The sequence below is a fragment of the Podarcis vaucheri genome (genome assembly GCF_965113315.1).
Source record: "Podarcis vaucheri genome assembly, chromosome: 16".
Classification (NCBI taxonomy): Eukaryota; Metazoa; Chordata; class Lepidosauria; order Squamata; family Lacertidae; genus Podarcis; species Podarcis vaucheri.
The window spans coordinates 35,966,307-35,989,170 of NC_138754.1; the positions used below are offsets into that span (position 1 = coordinate 35,966,307).

The following is a 22,864-nucleotide window of genomic DNA, read 5'->3' on the forward strand; positions in this document are numbered from 1 at the left end:
ATTATTCCACCCTATACCCACAGGTCTCAGGGAGGTTCACAGGATAATCTAGCACATGCGTTACTTGACTGGAAAGCTCCCTTGCAAAATTAAGAAAAGTGCAAAATTTTGATGGCTATGTTTTGGTTTGTGTTTTGATCCAGAAAGTACACATTGGATAAGGTTTGCCTTTAAATGTGAACTCAGTTGAATTTCTTCTCCATCCCAAGTTCTGAGGCCCTGGCCCAATGCTTGCTAACTCAGAAATCCTTCACATCATCTACTACATCATCCTTCCCCAACCTGGAACTCTCCACATATTCTTGGACTACAGCTCCCATTATCCATGACTATTGACCATTGGGACGCGGGTGGCGCTGTGGTCTAAACCACAGAGCCTCGGGCTTGCTGATTAGAAGGTCGGCGGTTCAAATCCCCATGACGGGGTGAGCGCCCGTTGCTCGGTCCCAGCTCCTGCCAACCTAGCAGTTTGAAAGCACATCAAAGTGCAAGTAGATAAATAGGTACCACTCTGGTGGGAAGGTAAACAGTGTTTCAATGTGCTGCTCTGGTTTGCCAGAAGTGGCTTAATCATGCTGGCCACATGACCCGGAAGCTGTCTGCGGATAAACGCCGGCTCCCTCAGCCAGTAAAGCGAGATGAGCGCTGCAACCCCAGAGTCGTCCGTGACTGGACTTAATGGTCAGGGGTCCCTTTACCTTTATTGACCATGCTAGCTGAGGCTGATGGGACTTTTATTTCAACAATATCTGGTGAGCATCGCATTGGCCTGGAGGTAAAGGGAAGCCTGGAGACTCTCATGCGTCTCTTAAATTTCTGAGTGCATTCAATACTTAGGCTGCTTGGTTACAGATAATATTTTTTCTGGCAATTTTGTCAGTGAACAAAAGTCTCACATACTCCAAGCTGTGAACCTGGGGAGACCCCTTTCGGTGCTGAAAGCATATGAGATCATTTTAAAATGAGCAGAGAGGGAGGAGGAAATGTAAGTCTTCAGAGAAGCCACACTGGGTTTGAAGTTAAGGCCCAGCAGAAGCAGTTGAGCAATGAAAAGAAAACTCTCGACAGAAATCCAAGTCATCTTGAAAAGACTTGACAATGAGCGAAGGAACAAAATGAGCAGCTGCCAAGATCTCTGGAGTCACAGGTGAGGAAAATAAAACTTTGCCACTTGAAGGAGGCTGATCAAAAGGCACACAGGCTGTCAGAAAAGAAAAGAAAGGCCCCAAGCTTCTCAAGAGCTAGTCAGTAAAAACAAAGAAGAGGAGGAGGAAACATTGGCTCTGTTTCAGCCAAAGTTACACAACATCTGCGGAGTGTTTGAACACACCAGGATAAAGGATGGAAGAAGAATCACCAGGCCAGGCTCAATCGTGGACTAAAAAGGTCCATGTGGTTCAACATTGTGTCACTTTGCACCATAGGGCAGGGGTGAGGAACCTATGGCCCACAAGCCAGTCATGGTTCGCCAGGGGGCTGAATTTGTCCCGAGAGGCCATTAAAAAGAAAACTACACTCTCCTACCAGCTGGTGAATGGAGCATTCAGTCCTTCTCAGTTTGGCTGTGCACACCTGTGCCCTGCTAGGAATAGGCATGCACATGCAACGTACAGTGTGGAGATGCTTTTAATCTCTTTTGCACACTGTTTGCAGAAGTCCCTTTACCTTTACCTTTATTACTTCCTTTGATTGGGACATTATACTTCTGTTTATGCAGCCTAGAATAGCATTAGCTTTTCTTTTCTTTTCTTTTCTTTTCTTTTTTTCTTTTCTTTTCTTTTCTCTTTCTTTCTTTTTTTTCTTTTGCTGCTGCATGTTGTTGACTCATGTTAAGGTTGTGGTCTACTAAGACCCCTAGGAGTGGGTTCAGGGGTGCCATCTTGAATAAATACTGGGGGCGCAGGTAAGCCCTGTCCTGCATAATCAATCACATGACGAGGTGCACACAAACCATTTGAATGGCAATGTCCATCAATTTGGGGGGGGCTGCCCCCTCAATTATTGTATTGGGGGGCATAAACCCCTTGGTCCCTAGAAGTTGGCTCCTATGAGTGGGGTATTAAACCAAAGTGAACAATTAAAGCGCAATAACCAAAGTATCCCCTCCCCAAGCTCAATTCTGCCCCATCCTTAGGATGAACTCAGTGTCACATTCTCTGCCACTCAGTGGAAGTTGGTCTGTTAAGAGATGGTATCTAACCCCGGCCAAATTGGGCAAGATGTATAAGAACAGTTCAGAGGTTTGTTGGAGGAGTAAAAACGGGGTAGGTACTTTCATGCACATGTGGTGGGAATGTAAGAGAATAAGAGAATTTTGGGATAGCATATATAATGAACTTAAAAAGATATTCAAACTCTCATTCACACACAAAAAAAACCTGAGGCCGTCCTACTAGGAATTATGTCCAGAGAAATTTTAGACCTCTTTTTATCCCAACCACAGCGGCTAGGATTTTGGTAGCAAAAAATTGGAAAAGTGATAACATCTCCACAAAAGCTGACTGGCAAGCCAAAATGATAGAATATTTACAACTCACAAGGATGACAGGGAGACTAAGAGGAAACTCAGTACAGTGGTACCTCGGGTTACAGACGCTTCAGGTTACAGACTCTGCTAACCCAGAAATAGTACCTCGGGTTAAGAACTTTGTTTCGGGATAGGAACAGAAATCATGTGGCGGCAGTGGGAGGCCCCATTAGCTAAAGTGGTACCTCAGGTTAAGAACAGTTTCAGGTTAAGAACAGACCTCCAGAACGAATTAAGTTCTTAACCCGAGGTACCACTGTACAGAAAGTTAATAAAGATTGGATAATGTTTAAAGAATACCTTAAAAACTATTGTGATGATGTGTATTGTTTGTATTATAAGTATTGTCAAAGTTAAATAGCATAAGTTATAAGTTATTTGGAAATTGACATTAATTGATGTATCATAAAGGTGATTTTATTTTTTATTTTTTAAAAGGAAGTAGGTCTGTTAAAGCGAGTGGGGCACTGCCCCACCAGCCTAGGTTTCCCACAGCCAGACACCAGCTGCCTGCCTCCTAACTTACAACCCTTCTAGGGAGTGGCACTTTCTGTCAGCCACCATCTCCCCCTTAATCTTAGCATTGCCTTTATATAAGCATAGGAGGAAGGAGAATGGCGCTAAAATAAGAATTAGTTGGCTGCATCTATCATTGGCTGTAGCTCTGCCTATCTGTGGCTCTGGCTCCCCCTGCTGTTGGCCTCCCTACCTTCAGTCTTATCAGTCCTAATAAGTACAAGCTTCTGAAGTTATCACTGCCGACTGAAATCCATTACACAGATACTCTGGAGTAATCCTACAGAGTCCCAGCCTGACTGCTCAGCAACACGTGAATCATGAATAAAAAAGCTTTGGTTATTAAGCATCCAGATTTAGAATTCCAGCTCTCGTTTGGCAGGAGATCCTGTTAACTTGCTTGTAGAGTGGGGGGGGGGGGTATTCAGCTTTTCTGCTGAATAACAATTTGCAAACAAGCATCTTCATTATGCAGCCATCCAAAGAAAGTTGGATAATAGACAGTTACTATTATTTAACTGGAATCCTGGCGCTTGCTCTCCATCTATATAATTAGCTAGAAAAGTGGATTCCCTTTCATTATTTAGCCAGCACTTTTAAATTGTTCGGGGCTGCCAATTATGCCTCATTTGAAATATATACCGTCTATGGGATGTTTTTCCACGAATATAGTTATATTATAATGGGAGCTATTCCAGCTGATGCTCAAAACTTTCAGGAAATCATGGGCCTTGCAATGCATTTCCTAGATTTTATTCTATGTCTAATGTAACAAATGCATCTAGTTTAAATGACAGAAATGCACCCATAAGCATGGGTTGTGAGCAGTAGGGATCATTCCATTGGGACTGCTGAGGCTCAAGGCAACAGTAGGTCCAGCCACAGCCAACGACAGGCAGAGCCAACTAATTTTAGCTTTGTCCCCATCCTCTCCTCCAAATACAACAACAAGACCAAGGAGGAGGAAGAAGCTGCCCTGCACCCTAGACTGGTTGCAGTTAAGAAGGTAGGCAGGTGGGAGCTAGCTGAGGGCAGAATGAGGCCAGTGAAGCTGTGCCCTGTTCACCCAAATTGACCAGCCTTCACTAATACAGTGGTGCCTTGCAAGACAAAAAGAATCCATTCTGTGATTCTCTTCGTCTAGTGGTTTTTTGTCTTGCGAAGCAAGCCCATTGACAGATTAGAGGATTAGCGCTATTATCACTATTAGCGGCTTTTAGCGGCTTATCAGCTTATCGGATCAGCTGATAAGCGGCTTAGCGGCTTAGAAAAGGGGGGGAGGGAAAAAACCCCACAGGAACTCGCAATACATTTTTGTCTTGCGAAGCAAGCCCATAGGAGATTCGTTTTGCGAAGCACCTCCAAAACGGAAAACTCTTTCGTCTAGCGAGTTTTCCGTCTTGCGAGGCATTCGTGTTGCGGGGCACCACTGTAATGGCTTCCCACCTAAGGACACATGCCTGTCACCCACACTTCACCTGTTATTGTGATATAAACATGTAAACAAACATATAAACACAAACAAATATATAAATGTAGTTCTACAGTTTTCTGGATGGACAATGCAAAAAAAAAATTGCTTCTATTTTCTATGGTTGGTGTGTGTTTGTTTGTGTTGTTGGTATCGTAGCCAAAACCAGAGCGCCCATGCACAAGAGAAAGGCATCTGAAGAGTCAGTAGAACTCCAAGGCTTGCAGACATCTTTGGTGAGGAGGCACCTATAAGGGGTGTGTTTGGACATATAAATTGGCTCAGTGTTGACTGAATATGTTCAGTAGTCATTGAACACTTCCTGATTGTTGTGAAAGGGGCAGAAAGCCATGGCTCAGCGTGACAATGACTCATGGGTTCATGCGCGCTTTCTTCTCCTCCTCCTCTCCAACGTAGCTCAGAGGAGCTCAGAAATGTTTGCTTCTCTCTTTTCATTAATTCCAGTTTCAGCATGTCATCCAAACCTTAAAGTCAATTTCAAAGCCAATGATGCTTTGTATCAGAAAATCAACTTATTTCAAACAAGTGATTCTTAACGCCACCCACAGTTGTTTGGTTCAGGCAGCACAACAAGCTGTGGTTAAACAAAACTGAAAGCAAAAGCTTCTCAACTCACAGCTGCCACAGAAGAGGAGAAGGGAAGGGTGGATGACCAAGCCAGCATCCATTGGCCATTGGCTATGGATAATTGTGAGTTGTAATCCAACAACCTCTGGAGTAACACAAGTTCCTCGTCCCTTGATTTAAGCCCACCTTTTCTGCAATGATGTATAAAGTGGAGAGGCAGAAGGGTTACATGGCAGAGGGGATCTAAACCCTAAACAATTTAGGGACATGTCAACAGAAAGGAGCACACCTTCTTCCATATAAACCTCCAAAGATGGGGTGCCCCTGAGAAGCAATCCAAAAAGGGGGAGTTCATACAGAAGAAGAGGGGAAGGTCCTTCCCTTTGCTGTGGTCCTAAACTGTTTAGGATTCAGCTCCCTTCACCCACGCTCCCTTTCCATCACCACATTTTATACATGACTGGGAGGGGAAAGATGGGGAGCCTGTGGCCCTCCAAATGTTGCTGGAATGGAACTGGCATCATCCTAGGCTATTGGCCAAAATATGCTGGCTGGGGCTGATATGTAATGGTGTCCAACAACGTTTGGAGGGCACAACATTGGCTACCCCTGGTCTGGCACTACGTCCAAATTCTCCCAACAACAGGCAAACGTCTGTGACTCAGACCTAAATATAAAAAATGTTTTGCAAGAAAAGAAGTCAAACAGACTAGCCTTTAAGGCAGATAAAGTAAATAATGGTGTTCATACCTTGCTTGTGTAAACGGATTAGATATGAACAGTTTTTATTAATGTTTTTGCTGTCTGGAACAAAGAAAAAAGACCCAGCATCACATCCCACCAACGGTCTTTTCCCTCCCTCCATATCCCAGTATCTTATGTAAATACCTTGTCAACAGTTTGAATTGGAGAAAATTGGTGGCTGATGAAGCACTCATTACATATATATATATATATATATATATATATATATATATATATATATATATAAATATATACACACACACACACACACACACACACACACACACACACACACTTACTTCTCCAAATACTGTAACCATAATACCAAGAAAGAATTACGCTCTAATTGTGTAGATGTGAGCACAAACAGCACTCTTGTGTATATACCGGTGTTTGAGCGAGAAGAAATAAACATTTAGATTTGGGAGCTGTATGTCGAACCAATTGCTATCTTTCTAAGCGACGCTTTGTGTGGCTGCTGCTATTCCTGCGGTATAATTACACATGAATTCAAGATTGTTGGCTCAGCTCACTAGGCGCCGGCAGCCAAGGCTGTAGTTTACTCCTATCAAAAACAATATCGCTAATAAAACCAGTCCTGGTTTCACGTAAGTTGCAGGCTTTGTCAAGAAAAACCATTTAGTAAATGTATGAGGCCAGTTTCTCGGAGGGACTGAAATACACTGAAAGGCATATTATGTACACACGAAGCCGTCTTTTACTAAGGAACCCACAGTGGCACAATGGGTCAGTGTGTCAACGAGAAGGTTTGGGGTTCAAGCCCACCCAGAGGTGGCTGTGGACCGGATGCCTCGACAATTCTATGACTCTATGAAATCATTGGTCCATGGAATCCAGAGCTGTCTACTCTGACTTGCAATAGCCCTGTGGCCCAAGATCTTTTTAGTTGGGAAGGATTGCACATGGGACATCATGCAAGCAAATGTTCTGCTCTACTTCTGAAGTGTGGTTCCATGCAACACCTGAAGCTGTTTTGAGTCAAGCCATGGGTAGATCTAGCAAAGCACTGTCTGTCTCAGCTGCCAAAAGCTCTCCAAGGTAGCAAGGCTGTTTTCCAGTCTTGTCACATGAACCTAGTGCCCTTCAGTTGCTTTGAATTTCAATGAGCCCCAACAACTACGACCAACACTCAAGATGATGGGAAATGTAATCCAAAATATCTGTAGAGCAGGAAGTCAGAGAAGGCTGATTTAATTGGAGCTAGCCAGAAGACTGAACCTGGGGATATCTGTGTGCAAGCATGTCTTCTCCCACTGACCTATCACCTGTCTCCTCTTTATGTTGCTAAGTTCATAGGAATGTTCAGTCAGGGAATGGTGAATCTGTCAAATCCAATTTCTCTCTGCTTATTATTTTTCCACTCTTACGTACAGTTCTCCACATCTATTTGCATTAAGAAGAAAATTCTCATGAAAATTCAGCAGCATTTTTGTGTGAATTTCTCCTAATGTACAGAGTTTTGCAAAGCAAAACTACTACAATGCATTTTTGCATGTTAAGGTAAAGGTAAAGGACCCCTGACCATTAGGTCCAGTTGCAGACGACTCTGGGGTTGCGGCGCTCATCTCGCTTTATTGGCCGAGGAAGCCGGCGTACAGCTTCCGGGTCATGTGGCCAGCATGACTAAGCTGCTTCTGGCGAACCAGAGCAGTGCACAGAAACGCCGTTTACCTTCCCGCCAGAGCGGTACCTATTTATCTACTTGCACTTTGACGTGCTTTCAAACTGTTAGGTTGGCAGGAGCTGGGACCGAGCAACGGGAGCTCACCGTCGCAGGGATTCAAACCGCCGACCTTCTGATAGGCAAGTCCTAGGCTCTGTGGTTTAACCCACAGCGCATATTTGGATGCTATTTTCATGGATACATGCATTTTTATGCATACTTTACCCTAGCCAATTTACTGGTGTTGCTGACTTGCATCTAGCAAATAACAAAGTGTCTACTCAGAAGAAAGTTGTAGTGAGTTCAGTGGGCCTTACTCCCAGGTAAGGGTTTGTGGGGCTATAGTATTTTATCTAGGCAGCCAGGGCTCCTCTGGATGACAAGATATTTTTGCACCAGGTCAGAGAGGACCTCTTGCTTTTTAAAATTCTCCCATATATACAGAACTCCCTGTGCACCTTTTGGACTGTATCTGTAGATTCCCCCCTCTGTGTCAAATAACTGGGGTCAAATAAGTGTTGTTTACTTTTTATAATACATGGAAGATGGATCTCCCTCAGGAGGTTCTGGTCTCTCCTTCCTTGGATGTTTCTAAGCGGAGGTTGGATGCATAATGTTGCAGGTTACCTTTAATTACTTAATTGATGTATGAATATGGGGACTATTTAAATGTCTCCTCTCTCTCTCTCTCTGCTTTCTCTCTGCTCCTCTGCCGAAGAAGAAGATGGATGTGAGACTCATCTTGTCGTTTTGTTATTTGCTTTATAAATAAAACCGTTGATGTTACTATTCCAACCACAGTTGCTTCGGCTGCATTCTGCTGTAAAGGACTGAGTTTACTATCTGGAAACAGGTGTTTAATGCTCACAGGATGACCATCTGTCATGGATGCTTTAGCTAAGTTTCCTACATTACAGGGGGTTGCACTAGAACAGGCATAAGCAAACTTGGCCCTCCAGATTTTTTAGGACTACAACTCCCATCAACCCTGACCGCTGGTCCTGTTAGCTAGGGATGGTGGGAGTTGTAGTCCCAAAACATCTGGAGGGCTGAGTTTGCTATGCCTGCACTAGAAAGATGAATCTTGGGGTATGATCCAGCTCCATGAATCTATAGTTTTCTGCTTCAACAATATTTCATTATGTTCCTATCATTTTATGTAGTTGCATTTTGTATAAATTATAAAAAATTATAAATGAAACATGTTCTATTTACAAACAAAATATTTAAATAGCTACCTTTCTACTGGTAAGATCAGGGGGAGCGTCGCCATAGCCAGGAGTTTTTTAGGGGGACAGGCTTTTGTTAGGGGGGCAGAACCTAAAATATATATTGATTTGTACTGATTTTTACTTATTTGGGGGGCACATATTACCCAAGGGGGGCACATATAAAGGAAACAAGGTCGGAAGGGGGGCACGGTTGGAAAAAGGTTGGGATACACTGATCCAGGCAATACAGGAATCACACCTGAATAATCCCTAACAGATGGACACCCAACCTCTGTTTAAAGGAAAGAGTCTGTCACCTTTCACTGTCGAACAGCTATTACCGTACACACATGCCCACACGCAGCCACACACATTCACAGTGCCTGCATTTTTGGAAGAAAGCGATATGTCTTTTAGCAGAAGGCTCCCATTTTACCCAGCCAGCTGCCATGGTAGTAAATTTCCATATGATATATATGTATATGGCAGAATTAAGGACATTCTACTGAAATCTCAGGCATCTGCTTAATGCGTCGTATTAGTAGCATCTGAATAGATTGGAAGCAATTAAGCACTCGGGGCTGGGGTAGCAGTGCTTTATGGCCCTCACATATATTTTGCACTGCTCATTTAGTTGCCTGCTTTCGAAGGTTCCTGTAAATTCCACCACTTTTATTTGCATGTTTCTTAGGGCCAAATTACCGCACTTTTCTGCGTATTGGACACCCCCATGTATAAGACGCCCTCTGATTTTGGGGACTCAAAATTAAGAAGATGGGGGGAGATGGCTCGGAGTTGTTGAGCTTTTTGGGGGGGTTGCAAAGGGTTGTTAAGCTTTTTTTAAGGGAACATTGCCAGAAAACGCCTCTCCTCTGTCCCCTCACCAGAAAAAGCTGCCAATCGCCCACCCAATTGCCACAGCATCAGCCAATCAACACCAGTCTTTGACACAGCAACCGATAACACTCCCAACAGCTGCTGACAGCTGCAGCAGCAACCAATCAAACGTCCACCCTATGCACTACCGATGTGTAAGACGACTCCCACTTTTCAGCATAATTTTTAAAGAAAAAAAATCTAGTCTTATACACGGAAAAGTACGGTATGCATGACACAATTCATACAAGTAGCAATTGGATGAATGGGCTTTACAAAGCAGGCACAAAGACCCTGATGGGGAGTGGGGCCACATCTTTCATCTTATGCCTTCAACACGGCCCCGGATCCAAATCACCCCATGTCTCCTAATTGGTTTGGAAGGAAAAATTCCAGAGAGGTCTTTGCTATTTGTTTCGGGAAGGAAAGTTGCAGACAAAAAAGGCTCTCAGTCCGGATCAGGACCACGGTGAGTGCAAGGGGCTAAAGCCCTGCCCCCTTCCCTAACACCAGAGTCTTCATCTAAGCCTCCTCCTGCTATCCATTTTTTAATATACACAAACGTAATTCCTGAGTAGCCCTTAACTAGATTCTCACACAAATCCCAAGGATGGGGGTTGTTGTAGCAAGGAAGGACACATTTTATTTGGTTCACATTAAAAAGCAAACCTCCCTAGTTCTCGAAACAATGTGAGAACTGAAATGCAGCCCTCCTTGGGAAAATCACACTTCCCTGAATCTTGTAAAACAATGCACAGACTGCAGTAAAACATGCCTAAAAATGCATATATTGGTGAAAATAAAATACAAAAAGTGCATTAAATTTGGGGAAATTGTTTTCCAAAAAAAAATCTATATTGGGCAAAACTGCCTACAAATATGTGTATATTATAAGAAACCAGACTAAAGCGCCAATGAATTTTTGAAGAAATATGGAGATGTGGAGAGCTGAACCTAAGAGTGGGAGAAAGAAGGAATTCAGAGAGAAACTGATTCACCCATCCCGAGGTTGTTGAGGCAAAATCATATGACAGCTTTATTTAGAGCATTTGCAGCTCATTCCTCAGCCATAAAGGCTCCTGGAGTGGCCAACATACAATCAATTCAAACAAGACAGTCTCTCCCAGCAGGCTTACAATCTATTAAACACACACACACACACACACACACACACACGGAAAGGGACAGGGAGGGAAGGGGGGGGAATCAAACCAAGGCACCTATTCTTAAATAGTTGTTCTTATAAGGACCTGCTTGCATAGTTCAGGGGCAGGAGATGCTTGATGGAGCTGGGCTTCTGACAAAGCTAATGGAAGAGCCACATGTTTTCTCTTTCTCCCACTTAGGCAACCTGATGGAATGGCTACTCCCAGGTGATGGTTGAGGGGAGAGGAGCCTTGATGGGGCTGGTCCGTCACTGCAGAGCTGATGGAGTGAAAATACTATTATCCGTTTAATTGCTTTCCCACCCAGCAGGGACCTTTGGCAAGATGCATAAGGTTGACTTACTTACTTATTTCATGGCCTGAATAGCAAATGTGGGCTTAAACAGACCTCTCTTTGCTATATAAGTGCACTGTGCAAAATACAGGCGTAAATCAGAAAGAGATGGATGAATTCTTCTTAAATAGCACACATGCACAGTGAGAGGAAGGGTCTCTGGGAAGACAAGCAAAGCTGGGGGCCAGATGGGAAGTCTCAAGGTGTGTGTCAGATTGAGCCCTTTGGCTGCTAATTGTATATCCCTATGATTTATCTCTTATGCTATTAAAAAAACCTCTGCTCCACCAATTCAGTTTTTAAACGTCTGCATGGAATCTTTTGGCAACTTAGGAAAAATCAAAGGGTGGTATCCAACCAACATGCCTCATTAGTGCAAGACTTTCGAATTGCCCAATGGAACTTCCTCCCTTCTCAAGCCGTACATCCTAAATCTGTTTTAGGGGTGCCCCCCAACCCTGTGGAAAAGATCTGGAAAGAGCACAAGGGTTGTGCGGGGGGGGGAGGAAGGGAAATTCTGATGCACAAGGGCAGATCTTTACACTGATGCAGTAGCTGGAAACTGCCCAAGTGCTAATAGGAAATCCTGTGGGAAGGAATGCAGTTACAGTGGTGCCTCACAAGACGAAAAGAATCCGTTCTGTGATTCTCTTTGTCTAGCGGTTTTTTCGTCTTGCGAAGCAAGCCCATTGAAGGATTAGCGGATTAGCGCTATTAGCGGCTTTTAGCGGCTTTTAGCGGCTTAGCGGATCAGCTGATAAGCAGCTTAGCGGCTTAGAGAAAAGGGGGGAGGAAAAAAACCCGCAGGAACTCGCAAGACATTTTCGTCTTTCGAAGCTTGCCCATAGGAAATTCATTTTGCGAAGCACCTCCAAAATGGAAAACTCTTTCGTCTAGCGAGTTTTCCGTCTTGCGAGGCATTCATCTTGCGGGGCACCACTGTAATGATTGAGATGGATTTCCCTTCAGTGGTTCGTCATTTTCATCTCTCATCGCTCTCAGCTGTGTTGTTCTGACATCTCGCCAAAACTTTTGCCCGCTATTACAGGGCAACTGTCTGTCTCCAGAATTTATGAGTTCTCCGACAGGTATAGGGCAAATAAATTCCACGGCGTTCACACTGGGATCATGGCTCCTCATTGGTTTGGTGCAGCCATGGATCAGAACGTGCCAAGCTTCCCCCACTCCATGCAGGCCCATCTAGCTCAATTGACAAAAATGCTAGACGGGTGAAAACACAACACCATCTGCTTAACGATTTCCTATGTGACCTCGCGAGACGCCCCAAAGCCACAATAACTCGCAATGGCAAGTGTCACTGTTAATGATGCCGGGGTGGGAGTTAACTATTATTAATTCAACTCCTGCTACCAGAGAGTCCATTAAAAAGTCAAGGCTGGGCAAATCGTTTCAAAGAAGAGACCTGGAAATTAAGTGGAAACAGAAGCGAGTCTACATTCCCAGGAGTTTGTTCCATTGATTTTAGTTAGCCGAGTTGTTCTCCAATGTCTACGGAGGAGGCGGACCAAGGTGATAAAGGGCCTGGAAACCAAGCCTCACGGGGAATGGTTGAGGGAGTTGGGAATGTTCAGCCTGGAGAAGAGAAGACTGAGAGGTGGTATGATAGGTAAAGGTAAAGGGACCCCTGGCCATTAGGTCCAGTCATGGCCGACTCTGGGGTTGCGGCACTCATCTCGCTTTATTGGCCGAGGGAGCTTCTGGGTCATGTGGCCAGCATGACTAAGCCGCTTCTGGCGAACCAGAGCAGCGCACAGAAATGCCGTTTACCTTCCTGACTGGAGCAGTACCTATTTATCTACTTGCACTTTGATGTGCTTTCGAACTGCTAGGTTGGCAGGAGGAGGGACTGAGCAATGGGAGCTCACCCCGTCACGGGGATTTGAACCACCGACCTTCTGATTGGCAAGTCCTAGGCTCTGTGGTTTAACCCACAGCGCCACCCGCATCCCTCCAGGTGGTATGATAGCTGTCTTCAAATATCTGAAGGGCTGTAACATGGAAGACGAAGCGAGCTTATTTTCTGCTGCTCCAAAGGGTGGGATCTGAACCGATGGATTCAAATTCCAAGAAAGGAGATTCCGTCTAAACATTAGGAAGAACTTTCTGGTGGTAAGAGCGGTTTGACAGTGGAATGACTTCCTCAGAAGAAGTTGGGTGGCCAGCAGCCAGGGATCCTTTAGCAATGGTCCCTGCATAGCAGGGGGTTGGACTACATGATCCTTGGAATCCCTTCCAACTCCACAATTCTATGATTCTATAAGAACATAATAGCAGCCTGTTGGATCAGGCCAATGGCCCATCTAGTCAAGCATCCTGTTCTCACAGTAACCAGCCAGATGCCTGTAAGAAACCAGCAAGCAGGATCTGAGCTCAAGAGCCCTCTCCCCTCCTGTGGTTTCCGGGAACTGATTTTCAGAAGAAGACTGTTATCGGAGAGCATAGCCATCATGACTAGTAGCCATTGATGGCCATCTCCTCCACGAATTTTCTAATCATTATTCAAAACAATCTAAGTACGGAAATGACTGGCAGAATCCGAGACCAGGGAGAAGAGTTGGTGGAAGAAGATTGGAGGAAATTTAAAACTTATTTACAGAAACATTGTAAAATTTTTGAATGCTGATGACATTGAAATGAATTGAAGGGGTTCTAGCAACAAGGTAAAATGTAAGATGGGATTGATAGTAGATAAACTAATAGGATATGAATTTGCTGAACCAATTTTCAAAAGGGATACAAAAAAGGGAGGCGTGAGGAAGTCAGGAAAATAAGTTAACTAAAGATGAGAAATAAAAAAAGAGGGAGTTTTGTTTTCTTTTATATGTGTTTTTTTCTTTTTCGTGTTTAATGTTTGTATTTTTGTATTTTGTAATTTTGTATTCTTTTTTGTTTTTGTATTTTTCTGAACTCTTCTACTGATAAAACTTAATAAAATATTAATAATTAAAAAAACAAAACAATCTAAGTAGTCATCGCTGTCTGCTGTTGGAGCAAGTTCCAAAGTTTAGCTACCATATGTGCTGCATGAAAATGTATTTTCTTTTATCTGTCCTAAACTTTCCAACATTCAGCAATTCATTCATCCTGATGGTGTAAGCAATTTCAGGGGCGAGGAAACGGCCATTCGGGTGTATTTGGATTCCAACTGCCTTCAGCCCCTGCTAGCATGGCCAATGGTCAGGAATGATGTGAGTTGTAGTCCAGTAGCGTCTGGAGAGACAAAGGAGGATCTCCATTCCTTAGCTCAGGGCAGTCCAATCTCTCAGGCCAAGCTGGCTGCAAGAGTACTTCAGCCTGGAATTCCACACACTGCCTTGTCGTGCAGTGTGTGTGTGTGTGTGTGTGTGTGTGGCGAGCCCAAAATTTCTCTCTCACACACACCCCACCCCAGCCCTCATGCTGCCTTCCCAAATCTGGATAAGCAAGGTGCCTGGCTTTGGGAAGAAGGTGCAAGGCTCTGGCAGAGTCCTAGATCCCTCCTACCTACTTCCCAAAGCTGAGAAAGTACCAGTTTTTACATGAGTAGAATGTGTCCTTTTATTTAAAATGCATCTCTGGGTTATTTGTGGGGCATAGGAATTCATTCTTTTTTCTCCCCCCCCCCAAAAAAATATAGTCCAGCTCCCCACAAGGTCTGAGGGACAGTGGACCGGCCCCTTGCTGAAATAGTTTGCTGGCCCCTGCACTAGAGCAATGAAGGGGAGACCCTCACAAGAGGGGAGAGGGCTCTTGTGGTCAGGTCCTGCTTATGAGGTTCCCACATGCATCTCCTTGCTACTTCAATAACAGAATGCTGGAGTTGATGGGCCATTGGCCTGATCCAGTAGGCTCCTATTATGTTCTTATGTGGAGCTGGACACAGAGACATGTGTTGCTCTGTGCTGGATCCAGGCAGAAAGACTCTAGAACCCTGTCAGAGCCTTCATGCCTCCTTCCCAAATCCCAGCACCATGCTTACTTGGCTTACAAGGGCTGGGGTGCTGAGCTTTACCCCACATGCTAAATTTCTGGAAGGCAAATGAAGGCATATATTTCACATTAATGCTCTCCTCCTAAACATGTTTCCTCTTATATGTTTTGTGTTTCAAAAAAAAGGGGGGGATGATAACTCTGCAAAATATTTCCTCCACCGCCACTAAAGTAATAGAGAATTGTGACAAATTGCAGATGTTCCAATTCTGGGATTAATGTTAAAAATTCTCCCAAGTTAACCTGGAAGTGAGGGACGAAGGATGGGTGTGTCTGTAGGGGTTAAATGGGGAATATCCGCTCACCCCAACCCTCCACTCAGGATTCTGCAACACTGTCAGTGACCTGATCCTCCCGGAAAAGCATCCAGTTCAGCCCCATGAATCATTTGCTTTCAGGGGGTCCAGATATATTCAATAAAACATCAGGGCTCACAGGCTTAATTTACAACTCTCAGTCTAGCAGAGTCAGTGTTTGCACTGCCTTTGCTTGCTTTGCAATCAATAACATTTTGGGGCATTAGCCTTAAGGAATGTTGCTAATTGCCTCGAATTCTCTGCAGAGAAGGTTAAGCAAGATGGAGAAAGTACAGACTCAATTAAATGACATCAGAATATTGGATTTTTTAAAAAAAAAAATTCACTCCATTATTCATCGGCAGTTACGCCAGTTTAGAAACCTCTGCAAATATACAAAATAAAAGGAAGAGCAAGAGGCCATAAGGAGCCAAGCGAAAGACAAGTTATTGAGATGAGAAGATAGAAGTCCAAAAGACCCACTGGTCTGTGAGCCAAATTAGGACTGGCAGGAGTCCCAATTCAGTCTGCAAATCTGCTTTCCCTAAAATGCACACCCTGCACTCAAAGATGCAGCTGCAAAGGAACTATCAGGAGTCTTAAAGCACGCTCCCAATTATTCCTTGACAGGCAAGGATTGCTGTCAGAGCTGATCAACCGATGGGCACTGACAGCAAGCTCTGCTGAGACAAAGAACTCTGCAGCTGATCCCTGCCCAAAGTTGGGTTTGCCGAAAGTGCACGTAGCGTAGGGCTTGCTGTAAGCTGATATTTTTTGTTTTGTTTTGTTTATTAATTTTTATTGAATGGTTTTATGTTACAAAAAAACAATACAGCCATACTACCAGAAAATATAATTAAGAAATAAAAATTACATACATCGATATTTAGTTTGTTATTTGTTATTTACCGTCTGATTTCCTCCCAAACATTGCATACAACAACACACATATGTGCAGACACTCACACACCCACACCCGCACAGAAAATAATAATAATGAAAGTAAATATTTTCCCCCCTTTTATCTTCCAAAATCTTTTCTTCAACTTTGACTTCTTGTCAAGTCCCTTTGCATATGTTTTATCTTACATTCAAATGTACACAAAACAATAAACCTTTCTATAATTTTTCTAATACATTCTGAAAACATAATAAATCCTTAATTGTAGTCTACCTCCTTTTAGTTCCTTTATCACTCGAATGCTAGCACGGAGTCAAAACTATTATTGTATTTTTGAACATATTTTTTATAAACATCCCATTTTTCCGCTAAGTTTTGCTTTGGGTTTCCTCTGAGTTTCCTAGTCAGTTGAGCCATCTCCACCAATTCCTGTAATTTGATTTGCCAATCTGTTATTTTTGGAGTGCTGTAAGCTGATATTGTGGCTTGCCTCAGGTGCTGCGCAAGTGTTAAAATTGACTGGGGGGGGGAGCTCACTAGATCACACCAGACTTCACAATGACAACCAGGTGATTTACAGGTGAGCAGCAGGGGAGTGGAAGGAGCTGTGGGATATCATGAGGAGAGAAGGAGCTCTAGGGTTGGCTGGGTACAAGGCCTTATGGGGAGTAGCAGGAGCTGGGGGTGGTAGGGGTAAAGGGTAGGGAATAGACAAAAGGGAGAGGGGTGAGGTGGGGTTGGTGTGCGATGTGAACAGGGGCAGCACTGAGAATTGCATGCTACATTTCTGCTTTCTTATTTGAAAATCAACAAGCCCCTTGGAAGTTACGGAAAACGGAGGTGTAAATTCTCGATCAATATGTTTATCCTTCCATTTGCCGGTAAGCCCCACAGCCATCTCCTCTTATCACAGGAGGTACAGCAGCCTGATCAATAATAAAACATCAGCAGAGGGGATTGCTGCACAGAGCCACACGGAGGAGCGAGCTCCCTCTTAATCCCTGGCAAAAAAGTAAAATAAAACACCCATCCTTTGCAACCTCCTTGAGCAATTCAAGTGATTAAGCAACGATTCCCTGTAATTTAATGCACGGGTATAATTAAAGCGCTGTAATACATTCACGTATCAGTAACTCAGTCATGAACCTGCAACTCCCATCTAGAAAGATTAAATTCATTACAGCCGACAGATGCACCCTGAGCAGCCATCTGAACCTAACAGACCTGCCTTAAGTACCCTCCTTTGATCAAGTGTTAAAAGGCTGCGAGAGAATCAAAGTACACTTCCGGAACTGGGAAGCAGAGTTTCAATCTCTTCCCATTGTTAAAAAGAAAGAAGCTGTTTAAAAACATAACAGGGGAGGATGATGTGTGCATAACAGCTGCTCAGTCAGGAAAGCCAGTGTGGTGCAGTGGTTAAGAGCAATAGACTTGTAATCTGGTGAACCGTGTTCGCTTCCCTGCTCCTCCACATACAGCTGCTGGGTGACCTTGGGCTAGTCACACTTCTTTGAAGTCTCTCAGCCCCACTCACCTCACAGAGTGTTTGTTGTGGGGGAGGAAGGGAAAGGAGAATGTTAGCCGCTTTGAGACTCCTTCAGGTAGTGATAAAGCGGGATAACAAATCCAAACTCCTCCTCAGTCTAGGCCCCAGAATGTAGCTGGGGAAAAGGGATTATGCAATGGGCTACCTGTTCTTGAATTGTGAATCAGTTAAGATCAAATGTGTTCTTGAAAGCAACATATTCCTCTGGAAATACGGATTTAGCTGTTTGATTTGGAGATATCGCATTGATTTAAGGGTATAGTGGTCTGAATTAGGGATGGGGAGAATTTCTCTTCTTCCGCATTTTAATGAGGAGCTACCCGATCTTCACTTCTCAAATCAAAATGTGAATGGAAGCTCAGCTATGATTCAACATTTGAACTTCTTCTGCAACGTCACTCCCTGGCCCAGTAATGTGTACCAGGTGTGTATATTTTAGGGGGAAGGGTGAATGAAAAGGCATAAATAGGTAAAAAGAGCTTACATAATGCATTACACTGGGGAAATTTGCTTGCAAAAACATGTGTCAAAACGGCATATTAAAATGTGTTGGGGGGTTGTACCAAAATGCTAACAGATTTTCACAATGATTATCATTATCTTATTATTATTATTTTAATGCGGATTGCTTCAGGAAAGTAGAGAACTGAATTTAAGATTGTGTGTGTGTGTGTGAGAGAGAGAGAGAGAGAGAAAGGGAATCAACATTGACAAATTCATCCATCCCTTGTCTGAATATTCTACTGTTCCCCTTTTGTGATGGCCACTGTTTTATATCAATCTTTGGGGTATGACTGGCTAAAATAGGGTGAGGTGAGGTTTGCATGGTTTATTTACTCCTCTCTCATAATTTAAATTCTAGGGAGTCCCCACAGGATTGGCCAAAGCAGCATGGTTACAGCCTGGGAAGTGACTCACAGTGCCTAATGGTGCCTTATTTTGAAGAGCAAAAAAGAGGACGCTATGATGTCCATTCAAGCAAATAAATGTGATTTCTCTTGAATTTTACCCCTGAAAAAGAGGACATATCCTGGAAAAAGAGGACACATGGCCTCAACCAGAACCAGGGCCTTTTCAACACTGGCTCCGGCCTGGTGGAACGCTCTGTCTCATGAGACCAGGGCCCTGCAGGATCTGATTTCTTTCTGCAGGGACTGTAAGACAAGAGTTGTTCTGCCTGCCCTTCAGCTTGGAATCAATTTGATTCCCTCCCCCTCTTCTTTTTCCTTTCTCCTCCTGTGATAGAACTCCTGTTTGGGGACTTCCCTGCCTTTTTTCTGGCCCACGTAGGACCAGGCTGGATAGTTAGCCTTGGTGAAGACTTGGCGTTTTCATCCCCAAATAGGTTTTTGATTTGAGTTTCCATTGAAATGAGGTTGTATTTTAATGCTTTAATGTTGTATTTTAATCTTGTTTTTAAGTTGTATTTCAATCAATTTGTTTTTATATCGGGTGTTAGCTGCCCTGAGCCCAGTCTTGGCTAGGAAGGGCAGGGTATAAATAAAATTTATTATTATTATTATTATTATTATTATTATTATTATTACCCTAGCACTGCAGGCTGATGTCATCCTCACTGGGTTCTCCTGGCCATTTTCCATCCAGCACATGCAGCATCCAGCCACCATCCAAGTGGCAACCAAGGAGTGCATTCTGACCCCACAACATGCACCACAATTTGCAGGTGGACACTATTCCTGTGTTGTTATGGCCATGGGTCACTATACACACATCACTTTTATCACCCTCTATGGCTCTATGTGTCGGATTCTCTAGCCTCAGTCAGAGGAAACTGGCCACTCTCCAGGCACTCGGCTTGAGATCCTTGTTGACCTCCCCGTCTGCGTCTCCCGGCAGGATACAGGCTAGGTCACTATCGGCGATCCCACTCAGTGTGAGAGGGACACACCACTCTTCCCTCCTCCCTGCCTCCCCCAGGGGGGGAAAGAGACAGACAGAATTCTATTTACATGTCTTTATTTCTGTCTTTGCAGCAGTACAGAGAAACGCGTCTGTACTCATCAGACTCCAACAGTAGAGAGATAAACTCCACCCCTGTACTTCCAGTACAGGTCAGATGACACTCTGAGCTAACATCCAGTGCTCAGAACAGTGAATAGACTGCCCCTTCATTCCCAGGGTACAGTGCCAAACACTCACATCCTGTTTTGCATTCAAGCCACCTGCAGCTCGCTCTCGCATTGCTGCTTTTTCCTGACATCATGGCACCTCGTGGCACAGTCCTTGTTGGGTTGGAAGCCTTGTTGAAGCCACTCCAGATTCCCACAGATCTTTTTTTAAAAAAATCCCAGTGCTGTGCTTGAACCTTCACAGCACCTTTTTTTGACCATTTTGTGATAGGTGGAGGCAAGTCTTAAAGGGTAAGGTGTGCTGTGCTTTCCTTATTTAAGTTAATGAGGTGACCAGCGGGTCTTTTCAGACCAAACACGCCTTAAAGGTAAAGGGACCCCTGACTGTTAAGTCCAGTCACAAATGACTCTGGGGTTGCGGCGCTCATCTCGCTTTACTGGCTGAGGGAGCCGGTGTTTGTCCGCAGACAGTTTTTCCGAGTCATGTGGCCAGCATGACTAAGCTGCTTCTGGTGAAACCAGAGCAGCGCACGGAAACACCGTTTACCTTCCCACCAGAGCAGTACCTATTTATCTACTTGTATTCTGATGTGCTTTCAAACTGCTAGGTTGGCAGGAGCAGGGACCGAGCAACGGGAGCTCACCCCATCGCGGGGATTCGGACCGCCGACCTTCTGATCGGCAAGCCGTAGGCTCTGTGGTTTAGACCACAGCGCCACTAGTGTCCCAAAACATACCTTAGTAGCCCAGAACTAGCTCATAGGAGTGTTTTCCAAAGGTGCCAAGTTCAACTTCACTTCCTTGAATGGTCATGTGATGTCTGCAGGCTCAACTACATCTGCCAGCTACCATCTCTCTGTTTCATAGACTCCTAAAGCTGGAAGGGATCTTGAAGGTCACCTGGTCCAACCTTCCCTGTTCATTGAAGTCTGTAATGCATGCTACATCCTTGACAGAGAACTATCCACTCCACCAGGAAAGGAAGGACTTATAGCAACGTCAAAGCATTTTCAAGGGTTGTGTTGTAGTTCACATCAACAGGATTTAGCCATAGACTTCAAACTGCCTTCCTCCTCCGCCTCCCCCCCACCAATGTCCCTAATATGCATGAATGATAAAAAGAAAAAGGGGGTGCACTTACTACAATTACAAACAGAGCTGGGGCCACAAAAGCCCAGATTGTGCCATTCTTCAGCGAAAGCCAGCAGCTGCAAAGAGAAAGCAGAAGGCGTACAAGGTTGCTCAGGACTACATATTCAAAACACCAAGAGCTGCGTCCAATGTTCTCCCTTCCCTAGTACAAGGGCTCTTGTGCTAGCAGATAGGTAAAGGTAAAGGGACCCCTGACCATTAGGTTCAGTCGTGATCAACTCTGGGGTTGCGGCGCTCAACTCGCTTGATTGGCTGAGGGAGCCAGCATGCAGCTTCCGGGTCATGTGGCCAGCATGACTAAGCCGCTTCCGGCGAACCAGAGCAGTGCACGGAAACGCCGTTTACCTTCCCGCTGGAGTGGTACCTATTTATCTACTTGAACTTTGACGTGCTTTCGAACTGCTAGGTTGGCAGGAGCAGGGACCGAGCAACAGGAGCTCACCCCATCACAGGGATTTGAACCGCCGACCTTCTGATCGGCAAGTCCTAGGCTCTGTGGTTTAACCCACAGCGCCACCTGCATCCCGTGCTAGTGGATGGGTGAGTTTTAATGTTGCACAACAGAGGAATCCAACACATCAGCAGAAACTGGCCACACAGCTAGCAGAAGCTCAGGCAACAGATTGCACAGCCCATTGCGCAACAAAGCAAACTGCTTATGCAACAACATCCCGCTGGTATAAAACATTTCACTAGGGGACAAGTATACCGCAAAATGACTTTTGACTTAGTACTACACTGGATGCAACTCCAGGTTTGTAATGTTCAGGGCCAGCCCCATCTTAAGCCATACTGAGCCACTTGAGTCTGGTGGTGGAACCTGGGTGGCAGAATGTACCCCCTGCCTCCAGGGCCCCCTAGCTAACAGGACCAGTGGTCAGGGATGATGGGAATTGTAGTCCCAAACATCTGGAGGGCCAGGGTTTGCCTATGCCTGTGTTAAGCCATAGGAAAAGGGTCACAAGGCAGTAGACCTATTGATTCCCCCTTCCTGCACAGCGGTTTTGGGTGGGCTTTCACTCAGACAGATACATCACAGGTGGGAAGCAGCAATTGCCTCTATTGACATGTCTCCAGGTGGTGGTGCTGGGGCAAATATACAGAAACACATGCAATTTGTCATTTGTTTGGCAGCTGAACTGGATAACATGTCATTCATCAAAGAACAACTTGCTGTGAGCATTACTTTTTCAAAGAGCAAGGGGAGGGGGGCAGGGAGTAATCCAGATTCTCTCTTCCAGCTGTCAGCAAAGAAGAGGAGGCAGTATGTGACTTATTTATAATTCTTTCAGGTGTAAATAGAGATGCAGAGGAGAAATTCTGTTCAATTCACATTTTAATGCAAATGTATCTAATTCACATTTGTGAACCAAAACACAACTATTCCCCACCACCACCAAAACATCACTCTTTTGCCCTTTTCCATGTGTTGCAATGCAGTTGTCCAATCAAAAAGAAGTCTTCAGAAAAGTGTGCAAAAAAAATGCATACATTGGTGAAAATAAAATACCCAAATGCATTATGTTAGGGAAATTTGTTCGCATAATGTCTCTATTAAGCAAAGTTACTAAGCAATCTCCCTTTTAAAAATGCATTATTGTATGCTGCTTTCACTAATATAGTCATTTTTATGCATAATTTATCCTAGTATGTGCATTGTTTACACGTTACTTGGCTGGAGAACTGGGCTACAAAATTCAGAGAAGTGTGAGTGTAGAAAAATGGTTGTGTTTCAGCTTGCTTGTTGTTCTGGAAAGTACAAATTAGGTAGG

At 44.3% G+C, this 22,864-nt stretch overlaps 1 protein-coding gene and 1 long non-coding RNA gene across 5 annotated transcripts in view; one reads left to right on the plus strand and one right to left on the minus strand.

The window, feature by feature from the left end:
• LOC309521568 overlaps positions 1 to 22,864 on the plus strand; it is a 503,597-nt gene that overhangs the window by 132,257 nt on the left and 348,476 nt on the right. The window lies entirely within an intron of this gene.
• ADGRD1 (adhesion G protein-coupled receptor D1) overlaps positions 1 to 22,864 on the minus strand; it is a 304,658-nt gene that overhangs the window by 43,422 nt on the left and 238,372 nt on the right. For all 3 annotated transcript variants that reach the window (XM_082204127.1, XM_082204128.1, XM_082204129.1), the window contains one exon: positions 21,082 to 21,148. In XM_082204127.1, coding sequence (XP_082060253.1) covers positions 21,082 to 21,148 — 67 coding nt within the window. The remainder of the gene's footprint in view (positions 1 to 21,081; positions 21,149 to 22,864) is intronic.